This window comes from Psittacula echo (assembly GCF_963264785.1).
Source record: "Psittacula echo genome assembly, chromosome: 10".
NCBI classification, from domain to species: Eukaryota; Metazoa; Chordata; class Aves; order Psittaciformes; family Psittacidae; genus Psittacula; species Psittacula echo.
Genome location: NC_137741.1, coordinates 18,343,984 through 18,364,789, shown reverse-complemented (window position 1 = coordinate 18,364,789; position 20,806 = coordinate 18,343,984). Strand labels below are relative to the sequence as shown.

Sequence of the window (20,806 nt, the reverse complement as noted above, 5' to 3'; positions counted from 1 at the left end):
ATGTCAGGGATGGAAATGAATTGTTAATTTGTTTGGATGAGTGTAAAGTCCTCTTGCAGTGATGGCAGGTGGGATCACACAGGGAGAAGCCTGCAAAGCTGCCCTTCCCAGAGACCTTCTTATTTAACACCTTCTGCAAACAGACCTCTCAGGTTCTTTGCCCCCGACGTGCAAGACTCCTGCACAGGGTCAGAGCAGTGGGTTGTGCTGCTTGTGTGTAACCTCCATCCTTGCAGCCGACAGCACGTGAGAGATGGGAGAGGGACTGGCTGCAGCCTGGGAAGGGCCCTTCGTTTTATGGCTTTTCTTTCTGATCTTGCTCCTGGTTGCTGCATTGCAGATACTGGATCAGGCCAACCTGCTCCAGGATCTACAGATGGAGGGAGAGATATGCTTTCGGGGCAAGGGGTACCAGCCCTGTGCACAGCGTGTAGAACTTGCTGGGTCTGTGCAGACACTAAGCCCCCTCCTCCAGGACACTGTAGTATGAGAATCTGTCAGATCTCTTAATGCTTTCTCCTTTCTGCTCTCATTTTACTCTCAGGACAGCAGACTATTTTCAGTTTTAGTATCTTTCGGATCTGTTAAGGCTGAGGCATTGGTCACATCACATTAAGACATGGGTGAAAAGCACCTCAGGGCTTAAATTACTGAAATGTAAATGTAACTTTTTATCACTTGTGCTCTCTTTTGTGCATTGATCTAATGAGTTCAGCAATAAGAAGCTCTTTCTCCCCATGCTGTGGTCTGATAGGTTGTAGCACAGCCTGACTCTAGACGTGACATCAAATAGGACTCGCCTGCACAGAAACCCGATATCTTTCTGGGTGTGCAACAACCCTGTTTAAGACATTGCAGTCAAAACACTACCCTGTTGCCCACGATTCAGTTCCTACCATCAGCTCTGACACTCTTCCATTTCCCCCGAGGTACCCCTGGTCACAGTACACAGGCACTGTGTGATGTGTACAACAGGTTAGGTGACAATCACAGTCTGATCTGCTGAAGTGAAATTTGTAAGACATAGGCAAGATATGCTCCTCATTTTTGGAAGAGCCTTAGAGTGTGTGTGTGAATATCACAGAATGAGGTACTGAAATACAGGTACAGTCGCGTCCTGTTGTTTGTGGCAGTCGTGGAAAGCCACATCTCTGTGCCCAACACATGATTTATGGGGAGACTGATGCTGTTCCAAGGCGCTGTAAAATAATGAGAGATTTTCATAGCCAAAACCATTTGGCTGGGTTTAGCCTCCAGATCCACATCCTGTCTGTGCACAGTGCGTCACCACAGGGATACTGAGTCCTGCCAGTAAAAGTACTCGGGGATGAGGGGTTGGTTTTGGTGCTCAGGTTCAATCCCCTCCCAAAGGAGTGCTCACTGCTGTGCTTGTGTCCTCCGACACCAACTGCTTCTCCTTCCCACACCCACCCCATTTCCCTACTCCTCCAGCTTCCATCCCACACACCCATACTGCCTCTGCCTCTCATTTTTACCTCTGTTCTCCTTCTATTTAATTTGAAGTATCTTTGTGCTGCTTTTCCCATCTGTGTGAGCCTACAGGGACTCCATCCATTGATCACTGAGGAGCAGTTTTGCTGGAGAGGGGAGAGCAGGGTGTCCACCAAGGTCTGGGACATTGAGTAGAGCTAGAAGCAAAGCAGAAGGGCTGGTCTGCTGTTTGGGTGATGGGTTTTGTTAGGCTGTCACAGTCACTGAGTGCTAAGTAAAAATACGTCTGATGTGATACTTACTTAAGGTATCCTTAATCTGACCACTGCCACTTGTATTTGAGGCCACAAATAATAAGCTCTGTCATCAACTGACACAGCAACTCTCTTGTGCATTTGTGTAAACCTGTTTTCGGGCTGTTTTGCATCCTGCAGGTTATTTGAGGCAATCTCTTTGTAGGTGTCTGTCGAGCACTTGCTCGTACTCTCACCTTGCATTTCACGTTCTCCTCTGCCCACAGGCAGCCAGATGGTTGACTGTAAGCCAAAACTAAGAAGGATTTCCTCTTTTCTTTGGAAGGGATGGGGGATCAGATATTTACAATTGTACTTAATCAGATAGAGTCTCCTGTGTAACTAAGAAGGCCCACAGCATGTTGCTGGTACAAGCAGCTACTCCAGTGTAGTCCAATTGAGCTGCCATTTTGCATTCCATGTAGAACTGTGCTTTATGGGTTTTGGATTTACTGGTGTCCTGAAATGCCAGTAACGTGGTGATGTTCTAGTACAGCTTTTGTGTACTATCGTTTAGTATCACTATGTTAGAAATTATGACCACTACATAGTTTGGAGCAAATCTATGCCACACAGAAAGTTTAAATATTGAAAGTGAATGACTGGGTTCATCACAGACCTAGTTAATTCTTTGTGTAGTAGCCTCTACTATCTATCCGTATTGATGTTAACATACCATATAATCAGCTTTAGAAAATACAGGAGTTGGTTTCTATGTCCCTGTGCTCATTCACTCCCCTAAGGAGAGCACTGACAATCAGAGGAATTTTACTGGAAAACAGGCATTTCTACAGCAGATTTTTTTTGGGGATTGTACAGCAATTGACTGTTTTCATATCTACTTTGGCTGCAAACTACACTGTGCAAACACTTCTTTATTTATACATAGCAGAGATTTTACAAAATGAGTTCAGTGCTCTCTTTCAGTGTTCAAATTGGGTGGTAAAGCTGTGGAACATGCCCTGGGAGTTGATTAACTGAGAGCTCTTACTCTGTAAGTTGTGTGTTCCCATGCAAACATAAGCCTGCAGTACCTGCCCTGTCCCTGTGGCAGAGCACAGCATTTACTGCTTGTGTAAAGACTAAATGTATTTTTAAGGACAATTAATTTGTCAACAGAAATTGTCCCCTATGAAACTTAAAAGTGGATGAAGTGGAACTGAGACCATGAACTTAGCAATACAGTATTTCACGATTATTGAGTAAGAGATCTTTTACCAATTCAAGACCAGAATTTGATGTTTAACCTTTTTCTTTCTAGGAGTTACGACCCATTCTGCAGGCGCCAGGGCCTGAACAGCATCTCCACCTGGATTTTCCAAGGAGGTTTCTTGTGTTTTCTTGAAAGTGGAATCAGGAAGAAGAAAATCTTTGGGAGGCAGGACCCTGACAGAGATTTCATCATATCATTTATGGCTGTGTGGTAGGTAGGTTGCCTGTTGTCCCACGGTGGCAGGTACACTGCCTTAGTCATTCTGTACTATGGTTGTAAGGTTGTTCTGATGTACTTAAATCAATGAACTACACTGGGAAGATAATCTTGTTTAAAGGCAACCCAATAAAATATCCTGTAAGATTAATACATGAGATGAGAAATCCAATTAGAGCACATCCTGCCACTTCAATCATTATGGGCACGATCCCCACAGGTAGGTCCTGTCTGGTACACAGGAACTGTAAGTGGAAGGGCCGGTTTGATAGATCTGTTCCAATTCTTGGTTATGGATAGTTCAAGAACCTAAAGCAGTGACAGAGGAAGGCAAAGCTCCCAGATCAGGAAGAAATGAGCTCAGTTGGTAGCAGACAAGTATTTCTTGGCACTGCAGCCATTTATCCTAGAGATACAGGACCAGAGATGAAGAGTACGAGGCAGGTTTGACACTTTTATTAACAAAGAGCCCATAGGGCTCAGTCATTAGTACAAAATACAATCATGTTCCTGTAGGTTAAACAGCTTTTGTTTTTTTTTCTTATTTTTTTCATTTTGTCTCTTTTAAACTGTTTCACAGTTATCAAAACAAAGCCCCTGCATATTGAACTTATTGTGCAAACAGTAATTATTTTAAGGATCAATTTCTGCACTAAGCCAAGTGTCAGAGAGCAGAACTTAATCTTGTTGTCACCCCTCCTTTGAAGGGCTACATGTGCTTCCTAAGAAACACATTCTAGTTGTCTTTTTATTTTTTTGCAGCAAACAATCTAAGGCCACAGTTTATCTGCAAATAATACGAAACAACTCAAAGATTTTAAGGGGAAAAGGGGGAAAGCACATCTTTACCCTTCATGCTCTTGTTTGCTTGACCATGTTTATCCCAGGTAGCACACATCACCTATCAGGTGTTACAGTCCAAAGAAGCACCTAACGTTCTTTAAGCTAATATGTGGAATTATTAACATGCAAGTTAATACACAGCCACATTACTTCCCAAGTAACTATAATGGTATCTGCTTAAGGAGAAATACACTCGTTCCCTTTCCAGGTGATGTGAGTGGGAATCCTGCACTGATTGTATGGGCACGCCATCACGAACTCAAAGGCATGAGATCTGATCTCGAGACTTAAGGTAAATCTTTAGATCTTTAGAGTGACCTTTCTAACACATGCACTCCCATTTTGGTTAAAGCTGCATCTGCTGTAGAGGACAATACTTAAAGTTGCACATGAAAACAGTAACTGCAGTTTGAGTTTGGAAACGTGCATCTCAGCGTATCTTTTACACTGGTGCAAAAGTGACTTGAGGTGAAGTGCTAGGAATCAGACAGTGTATGAAGTCGTACTAAAAGACCCAACTTATGTATCTGTGTGTGCCTGCAGAAAATCCCTGCTTCTGAAATTAAGCTAGATTTAATAGAAACAACATTTAAACTTGTTCAAACTGCACTTACTGGTGAAGCTAAGGAAACTCAGTTACTATTCTTGTAGTTACCAGAAAGTACAATGTTTCACCACATGAAGTACCGGGTTTTGACCCCAAACCTTTGTGTAAGACACATGGAATAGTTTGAGTAGTTCAAAATCCCCTGTAATTTCAACACTTGACTGTAAACTCATGGATCAAGAATGCTGTGTTTCTACTCCTTTAAGTGATTTCTTGATGGTGCCTTAACTTATCCCAATTGATGCTTGGCAGGAAGCAAACATTCTACTTTTAATGAAGGCAGCAGAAGGGTTTGGTAAAATGCTGCGCCTTCACCCGTAGCAGCAACAAACTCGCACTGTTCTAAATGACCTGAGGAAGAAAACATTAAAATATTGCACCAAAACAAAAGAAAACAGCAAAAACAAACAAGGAAACACTAACAAAACCCAGTATGGATAGCAAAGGACCAGTGCAGCCCCTGACAATGGATCTCTAGACAAAAACGCAGGAGGAATGAAAAGCTTTGTGCCATTCCCAGAGGATTTTGTTCCCCTGATGTCTGCTTTCTCTTCAGTTATAAGCTATGTCTATTCTGGGTATATTTACACCTCTCCCTACGCCTCCTATCTCAGTCACTAACCACAGAAACCATTTAGGGTTCTGTTGAGAACCTTGAAGTATACTGGAGCTGTAACAAGACTTGTTTTGGTCTCAAATCTGACCATAAGTAAATATCCAAAACAGAGGTAGGCTTATAAAGGCTTCTGAATAAATAAGTATTGTCCATTTTGCTAAATATACCTGCTCTTGGCGAAAGGCTTCTCCCTTGCCATGCTTCCCCTCATCATGCTATCCATAGGCTTAAGATGCAGAAAAAGAACTCACAGTAGAAGAGGCTAGAATAATTCCCTTAAGAAATCCCTTGAAAGAAAGCATAGTGCATAAGCTCTTATCGAAGTTCCATTTTCTTTTGCATACTTGTGTCTTTCATTCAATACATGGCTGCCTTCATAATATTGCGTAATAGCTATTCTGTCATCCATGATGTCTTAGGATCATTATGAATGATGAAATAGTACCACTTGGCAGTTGTCAGAAGGGCAGGTTCTCATGAAATACAACGTTAAGCTAGAGCGAAGACTTCATGATTTAGTAGTGTTCCTTTCTTGGACGCAAACAGTGCACAACTGAAGCCCCTTGAACACTGGATTCTTTTGGAAATGTTTTCTCACCCACATTCTGTCCCACAACACAAGTTCTCCAAAGGAAGTTCACAACATAAGGATGTAAATTCTTCCAAAGTGTTCCAAACAAAACATTCTTCTCTCTTCAGAAGATCCTTGCATCTCCTCCTCGTACTTTATGTATATCCACTTTTCAGAAAGCTTTCAGTATTTTCAGGTACTCCTCGAATATCCCAAGCAGAGCTGCTCCCACAATATCCTCTGTGCAGACTAATCCAGCAGATTCTCTTCCATCACCAGACATGCTCACACCTCCCCTCTCCATTGTCCTTTGCCTTTCTTGCAGACAAACTTAAGTTTTGGAAAAGAAAACCGTTTTCTTTTTAGCTGCACTATCAGCTTAAGCAGCAAAAAGATTTAAGACATTCATCACAACAATACTCATTACAAATCCTCTTCAGAGCATGAATGAAACAGGCTGAATTTCTTCTACATCAGTTGGATGTGGATCAATCTACAGCGAGAAGAAAGGCCACAATTACTGCCTGTACTATTTGCATTTCTTTATGCAGGGTTGGCTTTTTTTGCCATCTGACAATAAAACAGCACCTGCTGTTTATTTTTTTACCTCAGAATAAAGAGGTGGAGGCTGAAACCGGAACTCTTGTATGTAAGCAAAGACAGGACAACACAATTGTTCCTCACAGTCTATTGGTGGTGGATAAGCAGGAACATGTCTGGAGAACTCTTCCTCAGACACTACATCAGCATAATTTGGTGGTGCTGAAACACAAGAGATGCTACTGTCAGATTTCAGACTATTCATTCACAGCAATACAACAGATTACAGCATCCTAGACCATGAAAACTGTATTAAATATTCTACTATTATCAAATTGTATGAAGTGCACTAGACTCATAAATAACTAGAATTATGGTTTTAGTAAGCTTAGGTGATTCAGCAGGAATACTACAGATGCTCTTAGGGCTACTCCAGCAACAAAACCTGTGTTCTTACCATGATATATTCAGCAAAGATTAACTTTAAGGTGGCTACCTCCAACATAGAATTCCTACTATCAAAAGTTAGTTACTTCAAGACTCAGCTGATAGATAGGGGTAAAGGGAGACTTAAAAAAGGCTGGAGTTAGATCTTCACCCATCCTTCTGGATCTTGACTTAGATTTATGTGTCTCACTTCCCCTGAGTCATAGTTTAATGGCCTACATCCCTAGTAGTGCCCTTAAACTGCACTGCTACCCTTCCACGTGGACAGTGCTGTGCTGTATTACAAAGATTTCAATAGGTGTTACCTTCAGGGTGTTCTGGCATGGTCAGTGCCAGCCAGCTCATATCCATACTAAACTGGCTGGTAATGCTGGAGTTTCTGCTTGAAAATCCAATACATGGAATAGTGCCAATCACCAGGGGCATTTCAATCATCAATTTCTTAGCACCAGGAATATGGATATACACCTATGTGACAACCCCCAAATGAAAGAAGAAAAACATCATGAGACCCCATTGAATTGCTGCTCCTAGAAGCTGCCCTACTCCCCTATACTGCAGATGGCTTAGGAATCAGAGTTTTCTCATCTCGGCTATGTTTAGCTAATACTCTGGCAGCCTTCCTTATTTTCCAGCAATTTCCTTCTTTCTGTACCTTGTCTCTAGGTAGCATAAAAAAAAAACCACACGAAAGGTTGACAAAAATAATTATGTACTTGACTTTCAGTTCTATCCTCCCACTTCTGAATCAAATCGCTAGAGGAACCCACTCATCTTGAACTACTTTCCTCTAATAACCTCTGCAGGTCTTAAACTAAGCTGTTTCTTTCTCAGAAAGATTCTTCCACTTTACCCATTATTCCTATTTTTCCATTTCAGAATCTCTTCATGAGTCCCTCACTTGTATAGTATATGATATTTTTGCCATTTATTGTTGTTCCTAAATTCAGACTCTAACAGTTGCTCAGTAAATTCTTCTGTCCCCAACTCAATAGTCAAGAATATGCACATTTGTAATAAAAGCCATACTTACAGCTAATGAATATTCTACTCTAATAATACAGCAGTCAAGTATAGAGGGGGATACAGGTGGGATTTTCAGAGTTTTCCCATTCCAGGTATCTGTACTCCCAGAGGCAATGTGGTTTCCTCGGACATTGGCAACCATCTGACGGAAGGTTTTTGTCTTCCCACTGGCCAGGTAAGTTTGTGTTTGGAAAATGGCAGCTTTTGGAACAATCAAACGAGAGGAACAGTTCTCAATTTCTGCATAGATTGGAATGGCTTCCCCTTCAAAACAGAGAAAGTTCAGTGAATAATTTGTATTTACCAACTTTCCTCTGGGAGTATCAAAAGCATGTTATGCAGCACGTACATCATCTGCAATGTTATGAGAACAATACTTGTTAGTTTCCTCAAGCTAGGCTTATTTTTTTTGCTGCAGAGTAGTATCCAGGCAGAACTACAGCCACCTACTACATTTTATATATAAACAATGATTAATTTTGAAACATTAAGCATAATATGAAGCAGCTATAAAAGCTTTATTGCAAAATTACATGCCAATCTTCCTCTTACACAGTACTAACTGAATTTCAGAATGCTTTATTTCCTCAATGTAGCTCATGTTACCAAGATCACAAAGAAGCTGCTTAAGCTCATTCTTACAGAAGTGTAAACCTACACAAACAGGACATAAACACCTGATTATGTCCCCAGTTAAGTATTTTATCCCAAATTAAAGCATTTTGTTGTTCTTTACACTCAAATGTACATGGCCTTTCTGTAACATTACTAACAGGACTTTCTTTAAAATTATATTCTCAAAGGGGGAGTAAGGGGAAAGGCAAGATGATTTTTGTTAAAGCAAGTTCATATAGATCTCAGTTTACTACCTACTAAACAGAACTATTATTTTAGCTATAGTGTTGGCTTTCAGAGATTAAAAACCCCTATGAGATATAATAACTACTCTTACCATTACAGTATCCCTTCCTCTCAATTTTGGCACTGAGAGACACTGGCCCAGAAGTGAAAAACCAACAGCCAACCATCTTCTCCTGACTTCTTAGAACAGGTGTCTATAAAATATAGAGTATTTTTCATTTTAGGGCATGAAGCTACCAATCACTTGCAGTTACGCATATCAGTCATTGCTGTCTAGCCCTAAAATCCACTGCATTTGACTTGCTGTATTACTCAGTGCACTGGAGTTTTGCCACCAGAAAGTGGAACCAGGGTTTGACTATCTGAATATATGACTGTTTTAGAATCCCGGTCTGCATTTAGACCCCACCAACTATGTAACACAGAGAGCAATGGAATGTAATCTGGCTTCAGAAAGCTTGATTTAGCCAGTTCTACAGGTGTGACTTTTTAAAGGGCTAATGGGGTAATGCAGTATTTATGCCCTTGTTCCTCAGTGCAGAAGAATGCAGAATTAACTTCAGTTGCAAACAACTAATAGTTAAGCAGGTGAATTGTTTTTACCTTTGTATCCTTCAGAAGGAAGGATAAATGCAGATACACCAGGTTAAGGTGATGCATCTTCATAACTCACAAGCCACACAACCCCCTAAAAATTCAGGCTCATGACAAAAACCAGCTTAATTATGCTTGGAGGACTGTCACATTCTATGACATTTACACTGTATATTTTTAATTAGAATAAACTTCTAAATGCATGTCAAGGATCCAAAGAAGGATTCAAGCTACTTAAAATTATTTACTGGCACTGGTGCCCAGGCAGTAGAATTATGAAGTCCAGAAAGAATGTGTGATGCTTTGCACTTCTTTTGGTGGTAGCCTTCATTAAGACAGGCACTGCCTACTTTACATGCCCCACAGCCCTCTCCTGTGCAGTAACCAGTAGTCTAACTCTATCCTCACTGTATCTGGATGTGCTGTCTTCACACTCCTAACATACAGTGTTGAATATAAAGACTGTATTTGCTTGCAGATGTCACAACCAAAATAGTTCTCCAAGTTCTCTCTAAAGATTAAAATGTAAGCATATAAAGAGGAAAAAAAGACCCTGCTCAAAACATCTCTTAGCTACACTCACGTCATGATGAAATGTTAAAATTATCCTAGCATTTTAAATAAAATAGAAATTACTCATTCATATTTAAATGAATAACCATTTAGATCCAGTTGCTATCATGAAAGTGCAAGGTATAATTTTATATTATTTTCATAATATGGGTTGAGATAAAAGAATCCAGCTCATTAGCTTCCATCTTGCCTATTTTCTCATTACTTAATGCCTGATCTTTCTTATTACTCTACAGTATTTCTAGTGATTATTAGAAACTCAAAGCTATAATGTGGCCAAATCTGTCATAAGAAAATAACTGAAAAGATCTCTGAAGCAGCTGCATGCACACACTTAATGTTAGAAAACGACATGCAAAATGGAAGGATACGTAACATAATGGCCAGAGCATAAATGACAGGCTGGGCATGATTAATACTCTTCTGTAATTACTGTTCCTCAACCTACTATTATTGTAGAGTTTAGGACACTGCAGCCCTGTGAATGTAGTTGCTCTGGTAAGAGTAACTACTTTATGTTTGTACATTATTATTATTAAGCCTTATTTATGCATCTGAAGCCTGCATAACTTTTTGGCAAGAGCATCTCTGCCAGCAGGGATGTAATCAATGGTATTAAAAAAAAACCCACTCTGTTTGCTATTCACACAACCTAAGATCATCTATTTATAGAGAAAAGCTTAGGGAGCTTATATGCTTTCAGAAGTCAGAAAATGACACTCCAGAATAACATGGAAATGGTTATGGCTGGATGTGAATGCTTCTTGGAAAGGATTTTTTTGCAGCTGGCTTTGGAGGGGGGAGGAGTAGAGGGGACCCTCTTACCAATAAAGCTGGTGAGCTGACGTCGATATGGCTGATGACCTGAAGCTCTGCCTGCACGCTCTGGTCAGGTGCTGCAGGCCTCTCCAGTATTGCTTTCACATAGTACTCAATACTGCCATACTTCCCAGTAAAAGAGGTCACCAGAGGTCTGAAAGGAGCAGGCACAAAAGCAGAACTGTCAGTTTATCATTCAGTTCCAAGCACCAACACCTCCTGTGTACATAAATGTTTACCAGTTTATAGCTTGTGCTTTCAGAGCCTTAGGGAGACTGAAGCAAACGTGACTTGTCAGTGTGGTGGCTGATTAAGACAAACATATAAAGCTGATCTATCAGTTTGATATAAAAAAAGCCACAAGTCAAGTGACATTCAGTTAGTGTTCCACAACAAGCAGCGTCCAGCACAACCCCTCCAGGGTGGATTGTTTAACTTACTCTTGAGGGAGTTGAAAGCTGAACGGAAATTCATGTCTTCCATCAAGAAGAACTAAGCTTTCCTCACCTGTAGGATAAAAATGAGTGGTATGTTTTAGTTATTCCATAAATAGCAGAACAAAGCAGACCCTATTATAAATTATTTATGTATAAAAACACCCAGATGCGAGGGACTAGGAGAAGTTTTAATTGATCCCAGTGGGTTCTGGATTGGAGCCCATGCTTTATTTATGCTGGGATGCAATCTCAATGGAAAAATCAAGGAAACATGGAGACCTTGAGTTTCAGTTCAGGACTTCTGCCAATTTCTAATCCAAAATGGCTTCTGGAAAGCATAAAGTAAGTTTCTTTTCCTTTCCAGCAGGAGGGCCATTAATCTACTTTTGAAATTAACAACTGAACTAATTTTTGTGCTAAAAAGCTGCAATTTGAGGTCAGTATTATGAAATTCTATTAATATACGTAGTCTTAATATATTCTACTTCTTCGCTATTTTTAAAGGCCTACATTTACTTTTCCCACAGATAAACTTGAGCTGCATTTCACCCTTACGGAATGAAACACCATTTCCCCATGATTCTTCATTGCTGCCGTAGTACTGCAGTGTCTAAGTGACAGCTCTGCCAGCTGGAGACTCATCAACAGAGAGCCTCTGCTTTCCTAAGCCAGTGCAAAGGGAGGCCGAAGGCTCCGACGGGCTTCCACAGGTACCTTCGCTGACGGTGCTGACAGAGCACAGCGAGCACGAAGGTGCCCGATGTCATTTATAAAAGAGCAAACCGCGGCAGTAAACCCAACAGAGCGAGGAAACCCGGAGCTGCAGCTCTCGTTCCAGCCCTGTTCCGCCTTTCCCAGCCGTTTGTACAAAGCTGGGGTGAGCCCTGGCTGTACACGTGAAGGCTGCAGTGCGGGAACGCTGTCCCGGTGGCTGGGCACTGCCTGGGCCTCCCGCCGTTCCTCAGCACCAGGCCCGGTGCCAGGTTCTCCCCGCAGCGCGTTTCAACCCCTCAGCACGCCTCCGCTCCGGTAACGCAGCCGAGCCCCCCCGCCCTCCTCCCCGGCCCTGCCGCCTTCCTCCTTGAGGGGGGCGCCCGCCCTCCGGTCCCACCCCCGCTGCGGCGGCCGGGCGGGAGCATCCCCGCAGGGCCCGACCCGCGCCCCCTCACCTTCGGGTGGGTCCCGCAGGAGGCTCTGCCGGATGTCCAGGTACCGCACCTCCGCCTCCCGCCGCGGCCCCGGGCCCGGCGCCCTCACCGCCACCCCCCAGGTTCCCGCCCCGGGGACAGCGCCTGAGCTCTCGCTCCAAGCGACGCGAGCCCGGCCCGCGGCCTCCAGGCGCAGCCCGCGGAGCGGCAGCGGGCCCGCCAGCTCCAGCAGCACCTGGCCGGACACCGTGTCCCCGCTGCAGTAGCCGCCGCCGCTACCGCTGCCTCGCCGGGCCTCGTCCTCCAGCACCAAGGCCAGTGTCTTCACCGCCCCGCCGGCCCCGGGGCCCTGGCCCGGCCCGGCCGCCGCCATCGCTCCCCGGCTCGGGGGAAGCCTCCGGCCGCCCTCGACGATTGCTTTAAAACCCGCCCGTCTCCGCCAGCGCCCGCAGCGGAAAGTCCCGCCCCGGCTCGCTCCTCATTGGCCACCCCTCAGCTCCTTGCGCTACAATTCGCCGCAGGCTACCCCTGGCCCCCCTTCTCATTGGTTCCTCGGAGGGCTCACACTCGGTGTGCGTCACGCTGCGTGATCACCGCGGCGGAGCCAATCGGGTGCGGGCGGCCGCGCGTGGACAGAGCCTCGATTGGCAGGGCGGCCGCAGCTACCTGGGGAGAGGGCCAATGGCGCGGCACGGCCTCCACGTGCGCAGCCTGTGGATAAACAGGCGGGGAAGGGGCGGGGCAGTGGCTGAGGGGAGGTGCGTTCGTGCTGTGCTTCGGCCCCTGTCATGGCGGCTGAAGGGGGGGGGCGAGACGGCGCGGCGCGCGTTGGATTCGTTCTCAGCCTCTCCTCGTCGGCTGAGGACGTTAAACAGGGCAAAGCGGCGCGGTGCCGCCTTTCTTCCCCCGGTTTGCCTGGTGTTACTTCAGGAGCGCCCCAGCTCCTGCCCCAGCGGTGAGCGGGCTGTGGGGGTGCGGCCTGTCCTGGATCGCCCGGACCCCGCTGTCACACCGGTACTGAGTTTTTATGAGCTTTGTAACCCAACCTGGTCAGGAGCTTGTTTCTACAACCCTCCTGTTGTGATCAGGTACCTGCTGGATATGCAGCGCTGTCCACTGGTAGGCCCGAGCAGCATGGCGTAAGCCTGCCCATACAGATCCTCCATGGGTGATACTTGGAAGATTTATCCACTGGAATTTGTGCAGAGTTTTCGTTATTTTTACAAGTACAAGCTTAGGGAAACCCCCAGCAGCTATAAGAAGAGTGAGGAATGCACCCATGTCACTAGGGGGGTACAGCCAGCTCCAGCAGCCCCAGGTCCAGCCAAAAGCCAGCCTAACCCATACTGCAGCCTAAAAAGCTTTGCTTATACAGTACAGATACTAAAATCAGTTTTGCTGTAGGAAATGCCATGTTTTGTGATTGCCTGAGCTGGCTGTAGTGCATCCTCATCAAGGTGTGTGTGGTGAATGATCTTCGGTAGCAGAGGAGTCATTTCCCGGCCCGAGTCACCTGCCAGCTGCATCTTCCTGCATTCCTCCATCCCTCTAGAGCTCTGGAAAACACCAGCCTGATGTTCCCTGGCTGACTCAGGCAATTAGTAAAATTAGCAAAAATGGCTTCCAGACTCAGAGCTTTTAAACAACTGATGAGAAAGTCAGGCTTCCTCTGAATCCCTGTGTGCCTTTGTGATACACTGCCCTGTGAAACAGGGGCTCAGTTACTTCTGTGAAGAACTTGTCCTTGCCAAGAGCCAGGTAGGCCTTTTGAACACCTTTTGTTTGCTATGAGTTAATGCACATCTCGGTGTTAATCAGTAATAACGTGGGAAAAAGTAATGTCATTACAGATGGGGTGAATTCATAGGCATTGTTTGGACCTTTGGTCAGGGGTTCCCTGTGATAATGAAGAATTATGTAAGTAAAGAAAGCAGCTGTTTGAGGATTTAAAGAATTTTTGGATATTGGTGTCCTTTGGTGCTTTTTGAAAGAGTTTTTGTAGACACTGCAAACCTTACATTACAGTTGGGAATTGTGGTATATAAAATCATAGAATGGTTAGGGTTGGAAAGGCCCTTAAGATCATGCTATCTTATTTTATAGTTTAATTAAACCAATACAGTTTGACAGCCTAGTTTTGCATAAATCTTTTCCTCATTTCCAGTTTTTTACATTAGCAAGTGTCAGGTTAGTTTTGTAGTCAGCAGAACATGCTTGGAGGTGCTTACTGGATATTCTGATATACTGGATATCCTGCCTGCTCTGTCCTCCTGTGTCCTTCCTAGCCCGTGCCTGTCCATCAGCTCCTTTGGGTCAGCATGTTCCTGCAATACCCCTTAGTGGGGAGGCAGATTTATTCACTGAAAGAGTGCTCAGGCATTGGAACAGGCTACACAGCAAAGTGGTGGAATCACCATCCCTGAAAGTGTTCAAAACCTGTGTAGATGAGGCCCTCAGTGATAACTGTTTAGTCTTAGTAGTTCTGCGGCAATGGTTGGACTTAATGATCTTAAAGATCTTTTCCAACCTAGCTGATTCTGTGATTTGCTTGTTTTCTAGATTTGCTTATGTACAATGTGTGTATGCAATTTCTTGCAGCTGATTTTGGAAGTATGATAAAGAGGGAAAAAAAACAAAACACCAAAGATCAAACCAAACAACAAAATCCCATCCCTCCCTTTTTCCTGTATTAATTAGATCCTGTATAAAAGTAATTGATTCTCTCCTGGTTTTACGTAACCATTCAGATGTTGCCTCCTGTTTATTCTTTGCAAGTGCAAATGAGGTAAACATGGATATTAATAAACATGGACAATTGCTTATGAAACAAAACATTATAGAGAATTAGAGTTGGGAGGCTTGAACAACTTGAACAATTAGCCTGTAGAGGACACAGTTAATAGGAACGTTTGGTCACAATCAGGTGATGCTTGTTTCAGGTGATTGTTTGTTCTTTAAAAGACTTTTCTTTTCAGCAGGATTCAAAGACCAGAACTTGTAGTTATCATGGGTTGGCTTCCTCATCCACCATCCTGAGAATAGTTTCTTGTGCATGAGGCCTTTTAACTGATCAAGGCAGTAAAGTTGTAGCAGGAATGGTGGAAACTACCACATCACTATTTTAGTCTGTGACAAGCTGGAAGGAAGGAACAGGAGATGAACACTCAGCTACTGTGTGTGTGTGTGATGGGGTAGTTGTGTGTAGGTGTATGTGTGAAAGAGGAAGAGATACATTGACATGCTCGGTTGTATTTTTATTTTACTTACTTTCTGCTTAATTCAGGACTGTATAGGAAAGAGCTGCCTGAAGAAGTTAATGAATACACAAGTTAGCCTGTAAGAGTAAAGAATACATAAAGAAAGGTCTCACTTGAGAGCATCCACAAAGCTGTGAACAGCCATAATCACAGTCTTATCTGGAAGGTGAAGGAACCAGGACAACATCTCCCTACAGCAGCTGGAAATGTCCTGGCTCTGCTGGGTAATTTGGAAATGGCTGCTGTGGTGAGATCACTGAATTTAGATGGATCTGACAGTGTAAGTTTCTACATGTAGTAATATTTTTTAATTCATTTCAGTGCACATATTGGAAATAGGCTACCAGGGCTTGAACCTGCCAGAAGTGTTTTAAAAAGTTATCATATAGGTTCCAAGTTTCCACAGCAGGAAGGACCTGATACATAAATGATACATAAATAACCATTTTTGAGGAACTACAAGATACTAAGTGGTCTTAGCAACAGTGATCTCTGCCAAGGTCATCTCTGGTCTTCAGGAATCCCAGGGGCGACTGGGAAGGAAGTGAAAAACTTGATCAGTGTTTGCTATCTTCTTCCTGCTTGAAGGGAACTGAGAGAGAGCTCTTAATAATGAGTCAGGCATCAGCACGAGGAGTTTGCCAACTAAGCCTTTCTGATCTTAAATCAATAGACTGTCAGTTTAGAGTGAACAGCTATTTCCGCTGCTGGAGGAGGACTTTGAGAAGTGTTTCTGAGAGCTGCTAACAGCTAATTTACAAACCGGGTTTCATATTTGAGATTGCTGTACTATAACATCCATTCAAGTGTCTTATCAAGTACCAAACACAACCGGCAAAAAACCAGTGACTGAGTTCAGTGGCGGAGCCATGAGATAGACTCTGCTCGCTCTGCTTGAATGAAGGTCTTACAAAGTCAGTGAAGAGCATGTAAGCTCCATCCTGACCTTCCCTCTGCACAGCAGAGAGGGTTTGCCTATGTACCGCATACTTTAGCTGCAAGTAGTTTCAACTACTTCATGTTACAAAGCGGTTGGGTGAGAGCAATGTTTACCCTGAAAACGCTGAGGGACTCCTAAGTTCCCTCAGAATATAGGACTTTTTTTTCCCTCAGATACTCAGAAATCCTCTTTCTGGGTTTGTTTGTGAATCAGGACAGGGAGGGATGTGAGATGATTCCTTTCTTCCCCTATTTCCTGGCATTTTATTGGTGCTGTGCTGAAAAAGCAGCCCTGGAGTGGGCTGTGAATTCTCTGTGGCACTCCCAGTCAGCACAAGAAGGCAGCAAATGGCTATTGGTGACACTTGCTGTCACGTACACTCTTTTATTGCTTTTATTCTGTTACCAGTAATTGAAAGGTCAGCCAAATTTTTCTTAGACAATTAAGTGACATTTACAGATAGGAGCTCTCAGGGAGCCAGAGATGCTTTTCCAAGGGCTGCTGCAAGCGCAGTGCCCAGCTAGTCTGATGTGTCACTACTCCCAGTGTGTAAAACACCAGTAAGCAGATTTTTAAGACTCATACTGTATGTGGTACATTGAGAAACACAAATATGAGATACAGGCCCAGGAATCTAAAGGCACAGGTTTTTATCTGAGCAGGTGTTTGTTCACACAGCCCACCAGACAGAGCACCTTCGTCTTGAAGGTCAGGAGACCAATCTTGTTATAAGGTTATGTCTGGAAATGGAAAACCACAAATGACAGTAGGATAGCTGATGTAGGAAGAGAGACAGAGGAGTACGTTGCACTAGGTTGATGACTGAGACCCAAACTGTTGAGGCTCATCCACTGAGTTCTTGGTTCGTACAGCTGCCTCCTACCTGTCCTTACCTTCCAAAGGGTGGGAAAAGTGTGTCTCATCACTGGGTTGAGAGGCTGGGGTGGAGGAAAAGGTTGTGGTGCAACCTGCAAGGGATTCTGTCTACTTTCAGGGGCTGCACAGTGCCAGGACCTTCCCCCTCACCTCCAGATGGACACTCTTGTGAGGTGGTGGCAGCAAGCCTGCCCACAGGACAAGGGTCCCCCCACCAGTTCCTAGTCCAACACGCTGGGCTTGCACCCTAGTATCTGATGGACCATCATGTTGTTTCATGCAGTAGTAAAGAAAACACTACAGACCTGTTGTTTGCTTAAATATTTATATAGTGAATGAGATAGCAGAATCTCTTTTGGCTCACATAAAAGTGGTCTAAATCAGTGCTCAGTTGGGCGTCAGAGAACTGCTTCAGGGTGGCTTTGGATGTTTACAGCTACTACAGGCTCTGCAAGGAGTGTGAGTAGAGAAAAATGGATGTGGTTAGAACATCTCTTCATCCTGGTGTCCCCTGAGGACAGAAAGATTTATCGGGGTTAGTGGTGCCTGCACGATTAGAGTGGCCTTCTGGAAGTGCTGCTGTGGAGGAAGAGCTTCCTACAATTGTAACATGTACCCCTCTGCATTTCAGTGAGTGACTTCAAAGCAAGGTGGTCAGAAATACTCCTATAAATATCTGACACAGAGGAAGGATACAGATTTCTGTTGTTGAATCAACTCTGAAACAGAGGCTGCATTATTCATGTGTGGATCGTGGTTTGATGTTCCAGCTCAAGGGAATGAATAGCCAGAAAGGGAAAAGGGAATTAGCAAATTCATTTGGGTTCTTAGTTATGTGCTGCTTTAGCTGGTTCTTGCTACGGGCTGTAATTTGAGGGTTTTGAGGGCTTTGTAAAGTGCCTTTGTGTTAATTTAAACTGAAAAATTTTGAACTTGGGATGAACCCGAATCTCATACCAGAAAACCTCACACTGAAGGGAAGTGCATGGCTGGATCTGAACACATCTTTTCGTAAAGCATTCCTGTAAACAGGAATGTGTGCCTTGTGGCCTTACCAATTCACACCAAGCATAGTAGTATTATCTCTGAGAAAATACGGATGGCACATCCAGAATCCTTGTGAAGATAGTTCCAAAAGTTGTAAAGATATTGGCTGGGCAGCATCTAGTTGTAGCAGTCACCCTCGTGGCTGTTTGGCTCTTGGCATGGCCCAACAATGCCATTAGCAGATGGAGAGGTGCTCCACATGGAGCTTTGTTTCTCACACCACCACTTTGATGGCTGCTGTTGTTGCCTGGGCTTGAGAAAGGTATTACTTGAGCTGAAAGTGAAGGTAATGGAATGCTTTATGCCAAAAGGGAATACAGAGTAAGAATTATGATGGATGGAAAGTGGAGTCAGCAGCCTGAGCTGACATGAGTGACTGGTAGGACATGAAGCAGGTGAGATCGCAGTCGAGCTCTGTGGATGGGAACACATGATTTAACTTAAAACAGTGATATTTGGTTTTTACTGCTATTTCAGCATGATTTGCAATACAAACACAGTATGGCCTTAAAAATATGTTTGTGTTGTGAGATGCTTACACTTGATGTCAGGTTTTAGGTGTCATAAGGGAAAGGATGATGTTAGGGAAGTTGTGCAAATCTATTCAGATAGTCAACTTCCTGTGGAGTAGCCACATGCTCCATGATGTGGAACCTCTTCCCTTGTAACTCTGAGAGAGGGTTTGGAGTTTGATAGTACCTGTCCAAATTAAGTCTACCTACTCAAGCTAACCCGATATCACAAGCTTTCCTAAGTTTTTCTTGCAGGCTTTTGCTCAAGCTTAAAAGCCAAGCCAGTATTTCAGGCATCATGTAACTGCAGTGCCTAGTACAGAGAAGAACAAACAAAAGCAGGGCACCATCACTGATAAGGTGTGGGGAGGTGGGGTCTCCTCACATGCTCCCGTAAGAAATTTACTCTGGATGGCAGAAGGTGTCAAAAAAGCAAATATACCCCAAAACAAGCCAGCTCCTTGCAACCTTGCCCTAAAATCTGATGACTAGAATAACCTTGGACCTGTAGGCAAGACCAAGAACCTTGTCACCAGGTCATCCAAGGATATTCTTGGTATCCCAGAGCACATGGAGCTCCTGCCTCCAGTGCTTTGGAGGGAGGTAGAACACCCTGACAGTGGAAGCTGACTGACAAATCTAGGGGAAAAAAATCCTCTTACATTTATGAGTAACCAGCTGATGCTGCAAGGCATGAAATCTGATTATAATTACTGTCTTAGGGTAGAGCTGCATCTTTTATGAGCATGTCCCATTATGGAAGTGAATTGGAATCTCTCTCAAATCATTCTGTAGGCCCTGGGGCGACCAGGATGTTTTGAATCACATCTTCCTCCCCTTCACGTGTCCACAAGCAAAGACTCACAAACACTGGATCAGAGCATGCATCCTAGAAAGATACTGAATCTTGCCACAAGGGTTCCAGGACATGGCAACACTGCTGCTCTTTCTACTCACCTCTAGTTTTTATTCATCTTTCTTCAAGGAAATGGTGTCTTAATTCAAGGTAGACATTATTAGTTTCTAAACAGTAAGTAATCCTGCTGATTTCCATGAGGTTGAATCATTCCTATTGCTGTTCTTTTCTAGCTATCTACCAAGAGTTATCACCTTCCCAAACTTTTCCTTTGATAAGCTGAAGAAGTTGAATTTCTTATGCCTGAAGCTCATTTCCCCAAACCTGGGACTCTGTGTTTAAACTGGTGGCTTTTAAAAACCATTAATGGATTCATCACAATTAAAAATAATTAAACATTTCTTAGGGAAATTTGTCAGTAACCAGTTCAAGCTGTGATTAAAACAGAAATGGAAAAGCTAGGCTGGAAATAGCTGCTTAAGCCTGTATTTCTTTTTAAAAGAAGGTTAGGATTTTCTGTGATTTTAGTTATTGCATGTGTATGTATTATCTGTGTTACAGACATGCATGTACACAAGTATACATAAATATGTATGTATGAAAGGAAAAGAGAACACCCATAAACTCACTTGCTATGGTAACTGTTGTTGTGGAAGCCAATAATGGTCAGCAAGCCGTGAAAAGCACGGGAGATAAGAACACATCTACTATTAATACTGTTCAGTTTTAGAAGTGCTCACAATGAAGCTGCTGTTCTGACACTTTCTTCTGAAATATGAAGTATTAGGCATTGTCAGAGCCAGGATATGGGGCTAGATGGACTCTTAACTGCCTGCTGTGGCGATTCTTATCTTCCTGCATGGGGTGAATTAGAATTCTTTGGATCAATGAACGTACACAGTCTTTTCTTGTATCAGAATAACATTACACATCCTCTTGTCATTCTAACACACCGGAAGATTATTTTCAATGATAATGACAAGACCACATCAATCATGGGACTTCTGTAGTGGGAATTTGCTTCTTATTACATCTTTCACATGGCAGATTTCCCCCTTTATA

General features: G+C 43.5%; 1 protein-coding gene across 1 annotated transcript; it reads right to left on the bottom strand.

Moving 5' to 3' along the window:
• Positions 1 to 3,615: 3,615 nt before the first annotated feature.
• Positions 3,616 to 12,676, bottom strand: ARRDC4 (arrestin domain containing 4). Its single transcript, XM_080626541.1, has 8 exons — positions 12,278 to 12,676; positions 11,112 to 11,178; positions 10,678 to 10,825; positions 8,777 to 8,879; positions 7,832 to 8,088; positions 7,104 to 7,266; positions 6,419 to 6,573; positions 3,616 to 6,304 (listed from the first exon to the last, which is right to left on the bottom strand). The coding sequence occupies exons 1-8, from the start codon at positions 12,627 to 12,629 to the stop codon at positions 6,248 to 6,250; spliced, it is 1,302 nt and encodes a 433-aa protein (XP_080482667.1). The 5' UTR covers positions 12,630 to 12,676; the 3' UTR covers positions 3,616 to 6,247.
• Between the last annotated feature and the right edge of the window lie 8,130 nt (positions 12,677 to 20,806).